General features: G+C 38.5%; 1 protein-coding gene across 1 annotated transcript in view; it reads left to right on the forward strand.

Moving 5' to 3' along the window:
- Positions 1–21,753, forward strand: part of FARSB (phenylalanyl-tRNA synthetase subunit beta) — a 36,960-nt gene extending 15,207 nt beyond the window's left edge. The window contains exons 15-17 of the mRNA XM_079315662.1: positions 1,296–1,413; positions 6,493–6,645; positions 21,071–21,753. Coding sequence (XP_079171788.1) covers positions 1,296–1,413; positions 6,493–6,645; positions 21,071–21,222 — 423 coding nt within the window. The 3' untranslated portion in view covers positions 21,223–21,753. The remainder of the gene's footprint in view (positions 1–1,295; positions 1,414–6,492; positions 6,646–21,070) is intronic.

A 21,753-nucleotide genomic window follows, 5' to 3' on the forward strand; every position in this document is an offset into this window, starting at 1 on the left:
CATTCAGTACACCTGATTTCTCTGAGTTTCTGAAATACATTCCTAGAATTTTTGTCTAATATTGATGACAGTCTTCTGCTGCTCTGAGATTCAGGAACAGAATTTTTGCACATGTTTTATTTGGTACCACAAATAAGCAGTCATGCAGGACACTGCTGGAACCTGTTTAGACCATTACCACCTGTTCATTTCTGTCATTTAGCATGGTGATTATAGTGAGCAACATAGAATGTACCCCAACAAATGATGAAGTGTGAACAAAAAGAGAAAACATGGCAGCTCCTCTAGCCAGATAGAATTTCAGACTCCTGTTCTTCCAGGGTTAGTATTGGATGGACAATTCATTGTGGCAAAAATAGCTTCAATCTTTTCAAATTAGAAGGCCTTGCTGAAAATTGGGAAGGATTGCTCTTTGTGATGCACTACAAACTTCCAGCTTTAGATGGTAGCTGGGATGAGATTTGCAGGATGACTCTTCCCATCCCCTGTACTCTGCCAGCAAGGGAAGGGCAGGATGATGCCATGGTCCATCCTACACTGAGTGTGCAGCTGGAACTCCTCATTGGTTAAGAAAAGTAGGATAAATAGGCAGAAATGCTGCATGAACAAACATAAGAGGTAATTGTGGCTGAGCACATAGTGACTTTTAACCTGCAGTCAAGGAACAGAGTCACTGCCACCCCTCTTACATTAGCTTTACTGAATCAGACTCTTCTAGTTTGACAGATAAAAAAGGTGCAATTCAAAGGAAGTATTTGAATGAAGAACACAGGAAATGTTACTGTTCTTACAGATACATTCACAGGAACGATTGTCTCTTGCTTGGTTCTTTGAGCACTTTTTCTATATCTTTCAGGTGTCCATGACTGAATATTACATAGCTTTTTCCTATAGTATAAAGATAACATTTTAGGTAACACTTGATATTTCCAAAATAGCACTTAAATTTTGTCTTTTGTATAAGTGAGAGTAAATTTATGGGACTTATTTTTACTTTCTATATTATTTTTCTACCCTGCACTGCAACTCAGCCACCTGTGAAATGGTACCAGTTCTTAAGCTCACATATAAACTCTCTGAGAAAATCCAGTATATAGAGCACAGAGAGAATGTACATATCCAGGTTTAATAATTCCAAATCAAAGTTGCTTAAACATAAGAGATAAGTGCAGTATTTGCACTTGACTACTTTTAAATTCTTGTTACTAATGGGCAAAACAAAAAAAAAAAAAAAAAGAAGAAAACAAGCTATTTTGGAAGGTATTTGACTTGCAGTATCTCTGTTTGTCCTGCAGGTGGCACGTACAACCCTCCTTCCTGGGCTGCTGAAAACTATTGCTGCCAACAGAAAGATGCCCTTGCCTCTCAAACTCTTTGAGATTTCTGACATTGTAGTAAAAGATCCTAATACAGGTAAGAAGAGGAGGTTCCTCAGAATCCTTGATAATGGAAATACATTTACATACTAAATGGTAATAGTAAATAAATCTGTATTTCCTTTAAAATAGGCATTTCCATAAAAATAGTCATTCTGCAATGGAGTTTTGTAGTAATGTGCACAGCACAAGATTTAAGAGCCTGGTTTACAGGCTAGATTTTAAAATGACTGGAAACATTGTTCAATTAGATGCTCTCTCAAAAGTGCAAGGAGATACACTGCAACTATTTTTAGGCATCTAAATATTCCTTAAAATCTGTCAGAGATACTGAAAAACTGCAAGCATAAACACAAGACAATTTTGCACCAATAAATAATCTGCTGTAAACTGCTTGTATTGATTTTCCTAGTTTTTGTGCTCTTAATCTGGTGTGCTTTTGTATTCTTACCAGGAATATAATTGATATTCTTATCAGGGATGTATCTCATGAGAGAAACTACCTGCTAGTAGTGTTTGCAAGTGGCACAAACCCTGGAAAGCAGAAACACCAAAGGCATTCTGCTGTTGCAGTTCTAGAGCCTGTTTAGACCCCTGCAGTCTCAGTGATGTGCAGGGCTATGCCAGCTGGAAAGCAGAATGTCTCAATACCAGAGAGAGCAGGTTTTATTTAAAAACAAATTCTATCCAAGTGAGCAGTTATTCAGGGGAAGATTTTGGGTTCAATGTGTCTTGACATGAATCCCTTTTCCATCATCTTTAAACAGGATTGCTTGTATTTTTTCTCCCAAATTATTTTCTGGGGAATTGATAACTGATACAAAGAATAAGATTGATACAGGGTAGAGAATAGATCAAGTCTGTGTAAAAAACTATATCCATAAATTAAAAGCTCCACAGTATAAATTTTTGTCTCTCATTAATATAAATATTATCCTTATCTTTCCACTTCATCCAGCTATGCTAAGAAAGTGTGGCTGCCTTGAAATTGTTCTGTAGCCTTAATTGTTGTACATAAAACAGACAAAGCAGCTCATTCACTTTCCAAAGGCTTCAGTGAAATCCTTCCTGTGTTTTAGGGCCTCTTTGCTCTTATTTCATTGTATATGATCAAAATTTCAAATTATCTTTATCTGGTAAAATATATCACAGTAAAACGAACGGTAAAATCAGATTTTTAAAAGTTAAAAATTTGCCTAAATTTTACTGATTCATGTCTTTCTCTATGGTATGTTGAGAGAAAAGGAATGCCCAAGCTGCAACTTTTGGGAGGAGTTGAATGGAATTTTGCCTCAGTAAAGAGGCTGACATGACTTTAAATTCAGTGGTAGCAGTTGTTCTGTTGTTTCATTATCTGGTTTCAGATTTTAGTGGTTGTGTTTAAAGTATCTGGGATCTGCAAAACAAAGGTTTATATAAGGCCTAAACAAAATGGCAAGTAAATTGCTTTGGTGATGAATTTAATTGGTAGATTACCTTTTTTCCTTTTTGCCAAGCAAAACAAGCAGTTTTAGCAAACCATGCAGGCTCTTTTTTATTAAATACAGACAGTTTGGTGGTGCAGCTCATTCCTTGTTGGGCATGCAGTTAGCTAGAATGCAAAAAACGTGGGACAGATGGCAGAATAGCATCAGCATTCTTCAGAACCAGGAGTGGAGCTGTTTATCTTGGACTAAGGAGCACATTTACTCTGGCATTATAATGTTTGTGAGTTAAATTGTTACTTTTATTTCATGTTTGTCAAGTGCTGCTCTTACAAGCTTTCATTAATGTGGATGGCTGCTTAGCAGTTTTATAAAGAATGATTTTGTGGTGTACTTAATTTTGATGGGAATCATTGCAACAGACAAAGATTTCTAAGGCAGCAGCTTTGTGCAGTCTGCTCTTGGGCAGCCCTCTCATGGACTGAGCCCTTACAGACTGTGAACAATACCTGAAATGGGTTTTAATGTTGTGTTTAAAATCACTACTCTCTTCTCCAAATTGACTTCCAAAATGAGACTTGCCTAATAAACAGTTTGGGGGTGGGGGGGTGGAGAAAGGCAACTGCAAACATTGAAAAATGTGGGGTTGTCCTCTCACATATGGAATGAGATTTCCTGCACAAGGCTTATGTCATCAGACTAACTTAATTTAATTTTATTATTTCATGATTTTGGCATGCAGAATTTCCAATTAATAATTTCAAAAGTATGGGTCAAAAGAGTACTGACATTAACTGTATTTGAAATGGCATCTTGCAGTCATGCATGTATGAATGAACCTAGCTCTTTTAAACATGCTGGGTTTTAATAAAGTACCTTCTTACACAGAACTTGTGCTTACCACAGTGAACTGGACATATTTCTCTTCAGACTTATCTGACACAAAGTTTTGATGTATTAAATTAGCAAAATGTGTGGCAGATATAACTAAATCCACGAAATCTGAGCAAAAATGTTTTTTTCTCAGGGCAGAAAGAAACGTGCTGATTCTAAATATGTTGCACAGCATTTGTGTGGGTAATTTGCAGCACTAGGTAATCACTTCTGTAGGTTAGTTACACTAGTTTAGGGTCTAAATGAGCACCTTTACCACCAGGCCTAAGAGAGAATGCTGTTTCACCAATTAAAATAAATTCATCCATTAGAAAATCACCTCTGACCAGTGATCTGGGAGAGTCTGGCTAGCTTATGGTAGCACACACTTAGCACAATTTACATCATCTGTGAATACAGCTGCTGCCACCTTTTGAAGCATATTTCCAACTGTTTGGAAGTGTTGGTTTTCTGCAGAAAATAGTTTGGGAGGCTAAAAGACAAGTTTACATGAGCAGGTGTCCCTTTTCAGATCACCAGGTCATTTTTCTGAAGCAGCTCTAATTTGAAAGGGAACAGTGAACAGATAAAACATTGCTTTATCTTCCTCTGCTCTCTTGGCTCACATATTCCTAAGCAGCTGCCCATCCTTTGGATTGTTTTTCAACAGCATCCCCAGGAAGTGCTTTGAAGTCTCAGAAATATATACACATATATATATATATATTTATGTATAATATGGATTGACATACTTGGCAAGCTCACTTGAAAAATAGAAATGTTTCATGGCATGACATGAGAGCTCTTAAATTACTTATAAAGAACTGAAGCATTTCTAACATCTGCCAGCTTTTGCCTACAATTCCCAGTATCTTTTTTCCTTTCTATCACTTATAGTGAATGAACTTCCTCTGTTGTGATAGAACTCTGTAAAGGAGTAAGTTTTATAACACTTGAAAAAAACCTCCTTTCGTTTACCAAAGATCCCTAAAATTGAAAACATGAAGTATAAAAAATGTTGTGGATGTTTATTTCTGATGCTTTAGTTAAGAACTCTGGTCTGAAGGCACCACTGATTATCTTAATGACATTGAAATTCAGATAGTTGTCACAAAATCTGCTACCATAATGACTCACAAAAAAAGAAAAAGGAAACTGTTCTGCTGAACCTCTGGCCCAAAGAACATGCTGTCTTAGGGAAGGGAAAATATTTTTTTTCTATTCCGTTGCTCAGTATAACATGAAAATTAATTGTTGACCATCTATGACTGCACTACTTGTTGGTATCTCAGTACAGCTGGGAAACAGAGACACATGTGACACACAGAGCAGCCAGAGTGCTCAGACCCAAAACCAGACACTGCATTTATTGATATTTTTCCTGTAGCCTTTACTTTCCTGTGTTGCCATTTTAACTTCAGGACTGGATTCTCCACCATTATTTAACACTGCACATTATAATAATGACAGGAAAAAAACACTGAGTGACAAATTGCAGGCTTACTGCCACAGTAAGTTCAGCTTTCAGTTACTGATGAGAGGAGTTGCAGCTGTGGTACCAAGTAGCTGCCCTAGAAGTTTTGAATGACTTCTGTCTCAAAAAGGCTGAGCTTTGCCTTGTCTGTAGGCTCTGCTCCTGTGTTTTACTGGCTGTTTTAACTTGTGTATTTTTGGTCACTTGATAAATGCTTTCCTGTTTAGGTCCTGACAGATCTGTTTGTCACTAAATGTTTAGTTGAAGCAGATAAACAAGATGTAAATTTCATGTGATAGATATTAATGACTGTAAATCCACTACAAGTGCTTGTCAGGACAGAAGCAGGAGAGCTTCTGAGGTAGAAATGGGTAATGCTGCCAGAGGGCTCCCCTGCTCTATGGGCAGGAGTAGCTCAGGGACTTGCCAGCATAAATGTGATTTTTCATAGTAAGAAGCAGTGGATTTCTCAGCTATGGACTCCATCCATTGGTTCCTGTTACTTGATCAGAATGCTGAAACCCACGATGACAAAGACTCAAAAGCCACCCTAGTCCTAGACAGGGTAATTGCAGTGGGGTAACCTCAAGGTACAATTGTAACAACTGCTACAATGCTACTGCATACTCATTCTGAAATTTTTTAAAAAAGGAAACATTTTGCTGAAATCACTAATGTCAGAAGGCATAAGGAAGGGGTTTGACTTAAGGAGTTGTCCAAAGTGGGAGATACTTATGTCACTGTCTTGGATTTGCACAGTGTAGCACATTTTTCATAATCATTTGGTTACAGGGACGTCCAAGATAATCCCAGAAAGCATCAGTTGTGATTTGGAAACCTCTGTGATTTAAAACCTTTTCACAGATCACCATGCTAACATTATTACACTCATTTCAGGTTGTGGGCTGGTTTTTTTGTGCTGGTAGCTGTTCTACAGCCAAGTTCTATAAATATTTAGCTTTTCCCCCATCACAAGCTTCTCCATGCCTACTGGGTATTTGCATTTTGGCTTGTCTAATTTAAATTTCTTTAACACTTAGCATTACACTTGGTACCTCATTGCATAGATACTTGTATATAACAACCTTCTTTCCTGCTCAAGGCATAGGGTACTTTAAATCTTCCTTTACATTTCTGACTATGAGAGTCCAGTGGGTTAAAGAAATTTCTATTATTTCTTCAAGCTACACTTCAGGTCTGCCAGAGAAGCCATTTTACATACTTATTTCTCCTTTCAGCCACAAGTGCCTCACAGGGCAGCAGAAGAAAAGTGATTCAAAATGCAAGGTTAGTTAAATGTGTGATAAAGTTTCCCAGGTAACATAATTGCTTCCTTCTTCTACAGATGTGGGGGCAAGAAACTACAGACATCTATGTGCAATTTATTACAACAAAAGCCCAGGCTTTGAGATCATCCATGGTTTGCTGGACAGGGTCATGCAGGTCCTGGAAGTACCACCAAATGAAGAGAATGGCTACACCATCAAGGCAGCTGAAGGTAAGGAAGAAAGAACTGCAGTGTACACCTGAGGTTGTTCTGGAACTTAAATGTTCCCCTAGAGTCTGAGGAGAATTTTTGGTTGTTCTCATCAGTAGAGACTAAGGATTAATATCATTACATGTGCTATCATACTACAGCATGATGGAATGCTAGTAAAAAGGCATTGTCTGCATTCACTGACTGTAAAATGGGATTGCTGTCTTTCTGTGAGCTGTCCTAAATAATATAGTTTGTGAGTTCACAGCTTTTTAAGGGAACTTATAATATAGTATATGCCCTCAGCTTCATGGACTGTTTATAACAATTTAATCTGCTGATGGCAAGGGTGCATAGGAATTCACTGAGCTGATGAATATGCCACCCACCCACTGTATCCTCCTTGGCTAACAGAGCCTGGAAAAGGCAACTTCTTACATCTTATCTTTTGGTTTCTAGCTTTATCTATAGCTTTGTTTTTTATAGGTACGTTTTTTTTATACATTCATGTGAAGATATATGCCTTATATATCTTTCAGAGAGCTGCTGTCTTTGAGATTGACCCTGCTACTTGGTTGTATAACAGCCCTCTTCCTTTTCCATACAGGGTGAGCTGCACATGAATTAAAAATAACATCCTTAAGTGCAGAATCTCCTCTGTGTATGTGTCTGTACATGTAAGAGGGAAAGCAAGCAGGTTGACCTGATTCCTTCATTGCAAGAATACAGGTTGATGGAAGAGAACAGCACCAGCAACTCATCTATACTGCTACCTAAAATGACAGTGTAGAAAACACAGAATAAAAAAGCACACTGCAGGGATGGCAGCTGTGGTTCTACTTACATATCATGCAGTGGTGTTCAGAGATATGAGACACTGACTTAGCTTGAAGAAGTGCCTCCTGGAACAGTGGCACTGACACAGGGTCCCTGGCAGCCTGACCTAACTCTCCTGTTCGTAGAACTTGAATTAAAATTTGTTAATTGTCTCCCTGTGCTGCCAAAATGCCAAACAGAACACTTGAGCTAAGTAGTCTCCTGGCACTTCAGTGCACACTTGTGTCAGGCATATTGATGCTTTTTTTATCAGAAAGTACTATTTTGCTCAGTATTATTTAGGCAGACTCTCAATGGGTTTGTTAGGATATTGTTAATATTCTGGATTCCCAGGTTGACCAGAAGAATGTTTAATACAATTATACTTCTGGTTCTAATTCAATCAATCCCAGCAAAGCCTCTTGTTTGGAAGGGGGGTGTGGTAGTGGGGAGCTAGGAAGAGCCCCTGGGAGCTGGGTACTTAGCTGCCATTGAAGTCAAAATGAAATGTTCTGTTCCTATTCAAAAACTCTTCTATTGCTGCTTTTTGAATAGACATATCAAGAGTTTAATTCAGTACTGAAAAAATATTTGCAAGTGTTTTATATTCTGTGTTGTAACATGACAGCTGATTTCAAGAAGTTGGAAAAAGACCTCAAAAATAATCCTAACACAGGGGAGAAGTTATTTCTAGATATTAGTGCTGCTCAGTATTCCTGATGCTGTGAGATTTACAATGCTCGCTCAAAATCCCTGCATTCCCATGACATTGCTCCACAGCACATTTAGTGCAGAGGGTGGATTATGCCTTGTCATGTGCAATATATTACAAGCAGTTTGTAGCTCTTGGTTATAGCAAAAAAAAAAAAAAAAAAAAAAAAAAAAAAAAAAAAAAAAAAAAAAGTATCTACTACTTTGTTTCACCAGTGATTCAGAAACTCTCCTGGGATGGCACATGGATTCCTTGCAGTTGTCTTGACATTGGAATTTAACCTTGCTATCAATGCAGATGGTTGATACTCTAGTGCTGTAGCAAATGCAGTGTCACTGCACCAACTGAGCTTGAGACCTTCACTGCAGAGATGGTTGGAAGTCAGAGTAACTTGGAGAGTTTTGTTTTGGTGTTTTAGTGGTTGGTTGCTTATTTGTTTGTTATTTTTGGTTTTTATAAAGTTGCTTCACAGTGTGTCAATTAAGCATGTGTGAGAGAGATGTCAGCAGATGATAGAGTAAGGTAACTGCTCAGTGTAACAAGGATACCCTGTAACATCTTCAAGAGACCTCAGGATACTGAAATAATTCATAAGAACAGTAACATTACTTCAGAGGTTTGAAATCAGGACATTACACATGGCACAGATTTTTAGAGGCATCTGCAGGAAGCTGTTTTATTGCCTGTGCCAAATTACAAATTTGTACAGCAAGAAGTGGGTTTATCCTAGGGCCCTGGTTTAGAGAGATTTAGTGGTATTGACTCTGTCCATAATCTTAAACAAAGCTTGGGAACAATAAGCAAAACAGTGTAAAGGTAGGGTTTAGGCAAATTGTTTTTACTCCTTGTGTAGCTGATCAGAATAGTTCCACTGAATATTGAAAAACAATAATCACTGATTATTGAAAAAAGGAGAATACAATCTAGCTTTAAATCAGCAGCAGAGAATAGACAGATGTGTTGGGCACATATCTGACACTTTCCCCAATTGCCTCTGGAGAATGACATGCCTGTGCTATAGTCCTGCTTGGTCCATATGTGCAAATGATGGTTATTTGAGCTCCTTCTGTTCTGCCAACACCTAAGTGCCCTGTGATTTGACCTTAAGGTCAGAGTGGTTTTGCCTCTCTAGCAACACCTGGGAAAAAGTACAGATGCTAGAAAATATGGGTGAAATTGTGATGTTCCCCTGGCCTTTGCACTGTGCTTTGGTGTAATCTGAGCTAGGTAATAAATGGAGAAGAGCTGTTCAGAGCAGCCTTAAGGAAGAGGCTTTTGACTGACTGAATTTGAGGATTTCAACATACATTTGACACTCAGTGCTTTCCACCTTCTTAAAAGTTACTAATGGAACATTTTTATTTTCTTATTATCACTAAACATACAAAATTAAAGTCTTAAAGACAGAAGTCTGAAATGCATTGCTTTAAAATGCAAAGAATGAACTTTTTGACAGTGAATCCTACTGGCCTAGAAAAGTATTCTGGTTTTTCTCTTTGTTTTATGGCACAATCATCCATAATCAAATATAGATAAAAGAGATATGATCAATCCTGAAATTGTATGTGCTCCATAATAAGAAAAAAAGCATTAAAATTTTGAGACTTAACAATGCCATTAATAAAATGCAAATATCAGTATAGATGTATATGGTTAGATGGTAAACAAATAACTTTTAAAATATAAAAATACAGGTGGAAAGAGACAAATTTAGTTATATGTTGTCAGGTAATTTAATAAAATTATGTAATTTTTAGTTCACTTTCATTGGTTTCAGTTCTCTTGAACTGAAAACTAAAAGAATTATTATATATTATTAATATATTGTATTATTATATAATACAATTATTATTGCATTAAAAGCTATTCTTAAATTCAATTTTTAATCAGGAATGGGTGTGTTTTCTGAAATATTTAGTGATCTTGTGCTTTTGCATGTCTATCTGAGATGACAATTTTCTTCCAGAAATCAGGACAACAATCACAGGAGGTGATGTTAATCATGGGGTTTGGGCCCATAATAAAGCCTTACTTAGGCTGAAAAGAATAAAGAAGGGCTTAGGAAATCCTGACAGTGGATTATATATCACAGTCTTCAAAGGAGTGGTGTGAAGTGGAAGGTGTAATTATCTTCACTCCTAATGTAACATTTAAGAGCCCCTTATTTAAGGAAGAAGCCCCTGGTTTTGCAGTACCTTTCAGGAGTCTCCATACTTAGCACATGAAATTTAATTGAGCACAAACTGTTTGAAAAGGAAATACAATATCCCTATTTTATCAAACAACTTGACAAGTTCACAGAAAATGTTAGAGAATCTGTGCATGGCTACTGCTCCCCTGTCTGCCCCTCTGTCCTCCAGGACCACACTGAAATAGCAATCTCAGGAAAACAAGCAACCCCTGAAGAGAATCAGCTCCTGACATGAGCTTCCTTTTCCTACAGTACTGATTCTCTGGGGTTTCAGCTAACTCTGGAATTTATTAATTTACTTTTTTAAACTAAATGTTCATGCCATTCATTCTTTTAAGGTAATGATCAGCTTAGCAAAGCTTGTGTTCAGCATGAATGTGGACATGATAAATGCATACTAACTCTTCATTCAGTAACTGACAGTTGTCTTTCAAAGAAAAAAAAAACCACCCCAAAAAACAGAAGTTCCACTCCCTTCTTTTTACTGCCCTTATTTAATTAAATGAAAGGTGTGGTAAAGTGTAGAAAATTTTAATTCCACAGTAAATCGTAGTAATAGCTTCTCATTTAGTAAGGTTCAGCTGTGAAATTAGAGGTGTAATAGTTACCTCCATAACTAAGAACATCAATAAACATTGGCTTTTATAGTAATAATTACACAATAAACAACTTTGAAAGAAGATTTAGACCGTGAACCTCAATTCACAAGACAAGAGGAGGGAAATCTGGGACTAATTCCAAGTTAGAGGTATGGAATTGAACTGCAGCATCTATCTCAGTGATCAGCTTAAATTGGGAGACTGAGCTACATGCAGATTTTAGTTTAGTGCTCATATTGAGCTTGGCATTATTAATTCCTGCCTTATTTTAAGAAATTGCAGCTTGATTGCTCTTAATGGCAATCCTGGCCTTTCAGCTGCCTGTCTTGGCAGCATTGCATTGGTCACAAATGTCAATAATTGTCTATTTACTCATAGATAACTAAAGGAAATGTGCCAGTTTTACCAGGCCTCCAGATATCATTTCTGATACACTGGGAGGTGTCAGACAATTCTTATTCCTCTTAACTGGCATTCTTATAAGTGCCATTGCATAGTCTTTTAAATTACAAGTTTGGTAGATTTTGTTTGAAAACATTCATTTTTAATAAAACACATCAGCTGGTAATTCACTGTACTCCACTCCTGTTAGTTTCACTTTTGCCAATTCCCCACAATTTTTTTTATCACTGAGGATCAACTTAGATCATCCATCTTGGAATACTGGCACCACATTAACATTTTTTTAGTACTGCTGAATATTGTAACTCCAAGTTAGCAGGAACAGGCAGGATATTTGCTCTGAGAATTGCACCACAATTCTGATGTCTGAGACTCCTGGTGCTTCAGAAACATCCTAATCCTGATAGGTGTAACCAGACATGTTCTTCATTTTCTCAGTGGACTTGACAGCACCTTACTCTATTCAACATCTCTCCCCTCACCCCAGATGAAAAGAAATATTTATTAAAACTTAATACACTACTGTCTCTTTAGCCAGTCTTGCTAACAAATGAAAGACTGTACCTATTATTTGTTTCCAGTGTTCTTAAGTCTTTTTTAAATGTGGTCTTTACTTCAGCTAGTAGTTAATCTTTCCCAGGTTTTCTAATTCTTTAATGAATTTCAGCCACTGCTATTAATCACATTTTCTGAAGTGCAAATTATTTCTCTCATTTTTGCCTCTAAGGAACTCTCTGATTTTTGACCACATCCACTTCAGCACAAAATATGGATAGGGTTTTGACCAAAAAACACACTTTTTTGTATTGTGAAACTGCTAGTACTCATTTATCAAATAAATTGTTCTTGAAGGTCTTCCACTCCTGTTTTTCTGTTTAGTACCCTCCTTATTTCCCAGACAGTTTAATGAATTACTAGTGAGAGGTAAAAACAGGTGCTCTTTTTCTGTTGTTTAAACCTGACCAATTTTAGTATTTTTAAATGTAATTCTGCAGGAGGTTTCAGAAGTGCCAGCAATGATCATTAAAATGGTTTAATTACAAATCATCTTGCAAACTTGGATGTTTGTCACTAGCTCTTGTTGCTTTTCCAATGTTGGCTACTACTTTGACATCTAATTAATTTCTCATCTTTTTCTCTTGAACAGATTTTTCTGTAGCATCAAGGGAACTTAGTTACATGAAGAATGACAGGTCTAACAAGTCAAAATTTCATTAAATTATCTAATAAAGTGGGTGTGGCTGCTTGCTTAATGTCCCTTTAATTGTCTATTATCTCTGGTCTCCCTTTCTGTAATACAGGTCTTCAGATTTATAGGAACTAAATCCCTATAAATTTGTGCCAAGCTTATTTCTGTTCTATCAAGTGTCTTCCCACTCTAATGTTAATGCCTCAAATTGGATTTTAACTCCATTAATACTCAAGGAGGTACCAGGAAAGATATGAAATAGGAGGGTTGCCTATAATTATTGATGTAGCCAAAGTGGGAATCAAAAGTATTTGGAGTATCTCCAGGAAAACCTGGTTATCAAAATTTGGCAGCACACTCTGGCACTGGTGATGCAGGTAGGCTAAGCAGCACAGAATTTGATGCAAAACCCAGAGTCTGATTTTACAAATTAGTCTAATTTCATTATCTATGTTTTATACTGTTGATTTTTAGTATGAAAAAAGCTCTCAGAAGTGAGTTTGAAAAGGGCTTTTTCTATTCCTCTGATCATTTCAGTACTTCTCTGAAACTTCTTGAATGTTCCTTCTTAATATCCTTCAAGTGTCAACCCTTATCCCCAAAAAGGTGGGAGTTGAAGTACATTATTTTAGCACAGCATGGAGTAATAAAAGGTTTGACAGGCTTTGACTTTGTCTTTTAAACTTTCATCACCAAGTAATGTTTGACACACTTTTTTCCCCCCACATATGAAATAAAAGATATTCAATTAGAGAACAAAGAAAGTGTTAGTTTCTCAAATCCAGAAGATTATTTTTTAAGAGAAACTCCTTTTAATTGACTCATTTAGAAGTATGTGTCTATAGTAGGAGAGGAAAAAAAAAATCTACAACTGCAGAAACTCAGGAAAGGTGTCAAGTCAATTTGAAGAGACACAAAGCTATCTTCTAGTGTCAAGCTGTCTTCTAGTGCCTCTTTTTGCAAGTATTAACTATTAAAGATTACAATATTTTTCTTCCTCTTGCATTTTATTCTGACAGGTTAGGCATGCTCCAAGGAGTAGCAGCATTTCTCTTGACAGTTAAAGGTTTTCATTTTCTATCAGCTTTTGCCAACCAGAACCATCTAAATCACTGGCATTTGTGTTCCTTGAGCTCAAGATGTCACTGTCTTCTCCCTGACAACTCTTTGCTCTTCTACTGTTCCTTCACTGGAGAGGCCTTTTCAGATTTTAATTCCTTTGGTTTTGCCCCCAAAGGCAAAATCACACATTATAACAAGTCTTAACAGATAGAAATCTTCCTTGCATCAAGATTTTTAAAAGTCTGGCACAGCTTTGCATTGTATAATTATAGATTTAGGTAATTTCCAACTTTTTACATTTTTAAAAAGAAAATTATTGCTTAATCATCAACTATATTTTCAATATTTCAAAGGCTTCTTTATAAAAGAAATGCTTAATTCAAGGCAGCAGCAGAAATAGGAGCAGTGCTATTGCTGCTTTCTCAGAGGCCAGGGGCAGTTCTGGCTTCTCTGAAGAAATGCTCCATTTGCCCATCCCCACAGCTCCATCCTTCAATTCCATCCTCATCTGCTCAGCCTGCTGAGGCTGGAGGCAAACTGAGCGTGCATGTCCTTTCCTTTTCACTGCAATACTGGTATGAATGCCACCAAATGTGAGCATGCCAATTTTATAGCTTAACAGTTTTCCAGTCTGGTGTGATTTTTCAACTTTGATATGAAGGCAGATGGGTGGTGCTTTAATTTTAATCTCACTTTTTTTCCCCTTTTTATTTCTGCAATAACATTTTAAACATGAATTTGCAAGATATTGGCTCAATTGTTGAAATCAGTGTGAATGCAGTCTCCAAAGATACCAGTTGCCCGTGGTGGAGGAACTGACTTTATCTTTGCTTGTGGTGCATGTGTTAGAAAATCACACTCAGCTCAGGAATTTCTGTTCCTGCTGGAGCCACTGTGTGCTTCAACCACAAGGCATTGCTTTGCAACATAAGCCTTAGTTGCTAAAACTAAGGGATGAACAGTTCCAGTGACTGCTGAGATTCATTGTTTAATGATGAATTATTCCATGCCAGCTTGTCACATCATTGTCCCCAGAAATGGGGGAGCTGTGAAAGCACAGCATCAGGTGGCTCTTGGTTATCTCAGGTCACTGGGAGAGGAAGGCAGCTTGGTCTAGGACAGGAGTGATTAAACAACATGCAAACCAAATGGGAGACACTAAACTGGACTTGCAGACTGGCTTAGTGCTGGTTCTTGTTATTCTCTGTATGAAGGCAGAGCCTAACAAGCTAAAACCTGCTGCTTTGCTGATCATACAGAGTATGTTATACCCCTTGCCAGAAAGCATATGGTTTATTGTTTCCTAGCTTCTGACAGATTCTGTTGTTTGCAAGGACAAATCATTCATTTTGATATCCAAAGAATGATAAAAACACTCACTGAACACAAATAAATTGTTTTCAACTCCAAAGCTTTGTGTTCTCGAACTCAAGTGAAATAGCAAGACTCCTGTTTTTTAAAAAGTGAGTTTATTCAGGGATTAGGAATTCCTTAGTTTTATAGGCAAAATAGCTGTGACATAATATCAGCTTAGGTTTGTGACTTTTAGACAAAGTATAACATTTCAGATAAATCTGGATAAATCAGATAAACCAGCCTAATAGCAAAGATTAGCTGTGTAATGGTAACTGCAAAGCAACTAAACTCCAGTGGAGAGTTGCTGTTTCTCACAACTGCCTCACAAAGGCAAATTTTTGAGCTTTATACACAAATACTGATCTCTAGAGAAATACATAGAATTTGATTTTTTTTCTACGTTTCCTACTTTTTTTTTTCTGCATGCAGTATTTGATATAAGAGAACCCCAAATACCTGCATTCCTTAGCCTCAACACCCACCCAAGTATTACCTTTCATTAGGTAAGGAAGGAACACAGTGATTTTACCCAGATAATTTTAAGTGTCTGAGGCTGCTTGTAATCCTGAGGATAACACAGGTGAATAAAGATGTGCCTCAAACCTACTGCATTGTTGAACCACTTTCTGACAGTCAGCAACACCAAATAACCTCTGTTGAAGCTCCTGGGACACTCTACAGCAAGAATGGAAAACAAATTCAGCTTATAGGGTTGTATATGAGAGTTCTTATGAGATAGAAGAGTTTTCCTCACACCCTCCCTGAAATACAAATAGAAACTCAGACACTGACTTAGTTGCAATAGAAGATGATTTACTGACTGGCCACTGCAAATCTGTGGATGATTCTCCATGTTCCCAGCCTTATTGTCTGCACAAGGATTCTAGTATTCAACTCTATTTTTGGAAATCCAGTGTAGCAGGCCAGGTAAATAATTGATTGTCACTTTACCCTCTTCTGCTATGCCCTGTATGAGGAGGCTTTTGGAAAAACAGAGGAAGAGATCAGAATAAAAGATGCCCTTTAGACAAGGACATATTCATTGATTCTGTGGTTTTTGTCAAGTGTTAATTATTTTCTTGAGAGGGGTAATTAAGGCACATGCCTTAAATTTAATAGTACTAATTTGAATTTCCTGGTGTGTCACTCCAGTTAGGTATGATCTGGGGAAATGGCAGTCATTCTGGCACAGCTTTAGTCAGGTTTTAAAAATCAAGAGACTAAAGTTGACAAATATTCCCCCGATCCCAAAGTATGTTTTTTCTGGGGTTAAGAGTATAAGGGAAAACTGCTGACACTGTGCAACTTATGAGAGCAGTTGGTCTCTCAGTATGTTCCAGAAATCATACAAGATTTGAGACGTCTGCAATTTTAAGAATTAGCTGAAGGTCAGTCATTCCATGACTGGATCTGATTTTGAGGTTGCTGTTGGCTTGCACAAGGCTCTGTGCTGTGTGGCAAAAAGAGGGACTGCCTTTTTTCAACACACTGCCTGGGCTGATAGTGCCCTCTGACTCTGCATTTGATTTGCATTTTCTGCCAAAAGAAGGAATCAGTCAAAAGTGGGAAGAACTTGATCCTAAAACCAACATCTAACCTTACAAAAGTGAATTCCATGCAGTGTAGCACAGGCAGAAAGGACTCACTTGCCCAGGTGAGTTGGGATGAGGTAGTGAAAGGGCAGCTGGAGTCACTGAAGGGAGGAGAATTAAGATGAAAGGCTACTGAGGCCAGATAAGCTCTGCTCTGTTACCTCCTTAAGCTTCAGCTTCCAGTGTTCCTTCAAATTACAGGAACAAACAAGTGGGTTTGAAGGCTTAGTGCAACTGCAGGCCTATAATACAACTTTAATCTATTTCTTTTTGAAAGGAAGGGAGAGTAAGGTAGAGAAAAGAAACTGTGCAAGGTGTTTGACAACAAAGAGTGCAGGGAACTCAGAGCTCTTTGAGGGTCAATTAGCCAGAAAATGTGCTAAAGACTACATGCTCTGTTGGATTATTGGCCAAAGAATTACCCCAAAGCAATCAAAGTGGCCCTGTTGCCTGAATACAGAAAGGCAATTACAGATTTTTGAGGACATGCTACAGAAGCTTTAATTAAAGGTATTACTTCTACATCAGTGAACATTAGAAATTAAATTCTTACTTGCAGCCACGAGAAGTAGCTTTTGTCTTTCCCTTGCGTGTAGTGTGTCAGAGTAAGACAGGGCTGGCTTGGCATCCCTTCTTTAGGAACACATATTGGATTTCACCCCACCCCTTCTCCTAACTACCACTTACACACCTGACATATTAAGAGGTGGATTTCCACTGCTAGACCTTCAGGCTTCCTCTGGCATTGTCTGGGTCTCTCAGCAAGGACAATACAATCTCTGACTAGATTTCAAGGTGAAGTTTATGAAGTTCATTTGTGTGCAGAACAGAAAGGGTTTACTATGTCAAGAGGGATGAATCTGTTACCCTTAAAACAGAAGGTACAGTAAACTAAAATTTTTAAATGGATTTTGACTCTTAATGTAGTTGGTAGTACAACCAACCAGCAGCAGCAAATACAATCTCTACCTAACAGAAAGAAGGCTTCTAGGTGCCTCCTTGACTAGGGACAGTTCCTTTGGGAAGACCATGTCCCTCACAGCCATCCTATTCCTGAATGATACTGCACAGACAGGCAGGACAAATTATGACAAACCTCTGCTCAAAAGCTGCCAGTGATTCTGGAAAGGTTAATTTTGGCATCAAGGCTTTACTGAAGCTTAAGAGCACTGGGCTTCAGCTTCTGGTGTGACTTACACAAACATAGTAACAGCATGTGCACTTTTGCTACTTTCCATGTGTGCAAGTACCTTCAGCACATCTTTCATACAGCTCTGTCTCTCACTGTGAGGCTTTTATTCTACTTCAAGAGTTGAAATGACACAGCACTGCCCAGTCCATAACACAAGTTTTGCTAGAAATCCTAACCACCATTGCTATTTACTTGGTAACACCAGAAACACACAAATTAGGATGAAAAGAGTCCTTACCTTTGTTTCCTGGGTTGCTGCCCTGCTCCATGGGTTTCTCAGGTCCTTCTGCAGCTTGTCTTGCCCCAGCACAGCAGGTTCCTCTAGCTCAGGTCTCCTTTTGTGCATGTGGTTGGTGCCTCAATCAAAGCTCTCCCCCAGCTGCAAATGCTTGTTTCCCCCCTTTCTGCTCAGGTTTTTCATGTTTCTTCTAAAGGTTTTTTTTTTTTCCTTCTTTGCTTCCCTTTCAATGTCTGAATTTTTTAACCTGGAATTTACATTTGCTCCAAATTCTGGTTCCATGGCAGAGGCATATGGAGCAACACCACCTGGTCCAATGCATGAGCCAACCTCCTTCCCTTACCACCTGTGTGGTCAAAGGAAGAGTCACTAAGATGAAGAAGGCTTTAGATCCCCCCTGTGGGATGCAGTCTGGAGGCCCTTTTGGCAGGCAGGAATATACTTTGAAGCATTCTGTAGTGCAGCCAATTACCATAATAATAGTTCCATTATTAAACAGAGTTCATAAACTCTCTGTAAACCTGTTTCTCAGCTCATGTTTCTTTGGTGCAAGAGCCATGTGTTGGCTGGACAGATGGGAGCTCTACAGTTTTTAACAGGTTTCTTTCATTTTTATTTTCTTATTGTCTGATCTTTTCCAGCCACAGAATTGTGCCCTGCAATTGCCATGCCTGCAGAGCATGGGGCACACTGGTGACTGCCCTGTGAAGCAGCCAGCATTTCAGGGTCAGCTTAACTAGAAATTGAGATGTTGTTTGAAGGTCCCATTTCCTGCACTTTGGGGACCTAAGTGTTCCCCCTTGATATTAATTATATATTTCCCTCTTTTCTGCAAGGAAGTGCAAAGAAAAGTAATATCATGGTCCAGCATCAGTTGCTGCATGAGATGGAAAATTCTGCTCAGTGTCTAACCCATAGCCTGGAGCAGCATATTCAGAACTCACTGGGACTAGGAGACCAACAGCTGGTGATGGATAGCAGAGCATTTGTTGTGTATGAAAACAGCATTGTTTCACACAATGGGAAGTGGCACAGATCTGGAAAACTGCCCTTGTTAGGTTGACTGAGCACAGTATTATTTTAGACCCCATCAGAAATCTACAACAAGTTTAAAAACAGTTAAGTCCCATGACATAGCTGGCTCTAAGATGTGCAGGAAGATAAAATAACTTTCCCAAGACTACACAGAAGGAAGTTCAGAAGAACAGACAAGTCAGACTCAGCTTTTTAACTGACCCTATTGTCAAAGCTCTTTTTTTGCTACAGATTTATAGTGGGGTACCATGCCAACATTATGAACTTCTGCTTGGCTCTTGCTCTTGTGCCAGTTCAAGCTTATAGTCAAGTGTCTAAAAGAAAGTCTCTGTGTGCTGCTCACATCTTTGGTACAATACCAGCTTTATTTACAAAGAGGAAAGCCTTTACCACTAAGAAAAGGCAACTTTATTTTTAGGTTATGTTTTCACCCACAATCTGCACAGTGATCTGTATGTGTGACATTTGACTTTTCTAAATTTATTTCATCTTGTTTTGAATAGTGCAGCCTGGCAGTGGCAAGTGTCTGTCTGGCTGGAGTCACGTGCCAGTAGCATCCAGGGTGAGGTAATTTCACTGTTGTACATCCAGTGTAAGTGGTTGGTTTGTGCTTGTAGCTACGACTGGAACTGGATCATTTAAAAAATTCTGCTTCCAAATGTTTTTAAGATAGACTTTAAGCAATGTTACTGTGGTTATTTACTACTGTGATCAGATTTCACAAGGTAGTCAAAATTGAAGTGGACACTGAAGTTAATTTGCACTTGCAGCAGCTTAGGCAAGAAAAAGACCTAATTACTGTTCTTGTAGCTGCAAGTTACAACTACAAACCTCATAGGAGATACTTCTTAGATTAGTTATTTCCACTGTGGAGCTAACAGAGAATATCTCTGGGCTTGACCACTAGTGAAAATGTTCCTGAGGTTTGAGGTTCATTTGGACATTATTATCTTTTTAGGTAGCTCCTTGTACACACATTATAATGTCTTGGGCTGATCCTGAACCTTAAGTAGCATTTGGTGCTACCAGAGAGGAAGTTGCTGTCAGGAAATTCTTGTCATCCTTTTGCAGAGAGCATTGAAGGCAGCAGCATTAAATCAAGGTAGAGGAGCTTTCTGAGGATTTAGCATCTGTAGGATTCATCCTCTCCCCTTTCCCCCTTTGATGTCACAGCATTGCCTGAAGCACTGCTCATGGGATGTGCCACACACTGTGCCTTGCTCCACACTCTGTTCAGAAACAGCAAGTGGCTGGTCTGGTATGGGTTTGTCTTTAGAGGGGCTATCAGATAAAAATGCCACTCACCTCAGGACAGAGGCTGAAAAAATGCAACTTTAGTTGCAACAGACAAGCTTGAACATAGTGCTGGTAGAACCACCACACATGGGGAAGTTCCTAAGTAGGAAAGTCTTTCCATGAAAAAGTCTGCACAGCTGCTTTAAGTTCTTTCTTCATGGCAAATTTAACTACTCTTTTAGGAAAAACCTTCCATGTAACATTTAAAAATTGAGACTTGGTTTGAGGCAAGAGAAAGATGATCTTTGGCTTTCTATGAGTGTTCATTGTTTCACAGTTTTATGGTGTATAGGAAACTACTTAAAAAGTTCTTCTCCAGATGGCAAATGCAGGTTGTTTTTAATTATATGACAGGCAATCAAGGGTGACTTGCATACTTACCCTTTAGATGACAGCAAGCTTTATTTCTTTAAACAGTCTAAGGTGGGAGACATTCAGATGTTAAATAGCCTAAAGGCTGCAAAAGTTCTTCATTTCAGTAGCCCTCTGACTCAACTGTGCTAATTTCTATTGCAGGAGGAACTTAGTCAAAACAACTGGAGTGTGAAAAATGCCCACTGCTTTGGGCTTTACATTTTATTTTTAACTCAGTGTTTTCTCATTCTCTATCAATCATGACAACTCCTAATGCAAGAATGTGAGAGGCCCTTCTGAGCATCTCAGCACAGAGAACCCTTTAATACTGAGAGCTTTGTTCTGCACGTTAAATGCCTATTGACTCCTCCAGCCCAAAGAAATATTGATTTTTCTCTCACTTTCTTTACAGGCACTGCTTTCTTTCCTGGTCGCTGTGCTGAGGTCTTTGCCAAAGGTCAAAGCATTGGGAAACTTGGAGTGGTACACCCTGATGTTATCACCAAGTTTGAGCTCACCATGCCTTGCTCTGTCCTGGAGATCAATATTGAGCCCTTCATGTGAAGATGTGACTTTTATCCTCTGACAGCCGTCCACTGTCACATGCAGCACCCTCTCCTCCTCTGCCTGCCTCCCAGGGGACATCCAGCTTATGCTTTTATGTTCCAATAAACCAGAAAAACAGATCCTGCCTCCCTGAGTAAATGTGTTCTTTACAGTGCAATCTGGCTGGCTTCTGCAGGGGAGGGATGTGGGATCTCGGGCTAGGCTGTGCCCTCAATGTTTTCAAAGGGCAGGGGGGAAAAAACAAGTTGGGTCAAAGCCCAGTGTTTTACAAGAGAAATGTAATGGCAGAGCACATGATTAGTTTTCAAAATCAGAAATGTTCCACAGACACAGCTTCATACTGTAACTGATTATGGCTGCATAACAGGAATCTCATTCTTTTCTTACTGCATGAAATAAGATAATTGATTAGAGCAAATGCTGAGTGAATGTGAGCAGAACTAAGGAGTTGAGCTTTTATTCTATACGGTTGTCATGTGCTCATCAATGGCTGGGGGAGGAAAATAAACTTGTTTCATGAAAACCAGA

This window comes from Erithacus rubecula (genome assembly GCF_903797595.1).
Source record: "Erithacus rubecula genome assembly, chromosome: 11".
NCBI classification, from domain to species: Eukaryota; Metazoa; Chordata; class Aves; order Passeriformes; family Muscicapidae; genus Erithacus; species Erithacus rubecula.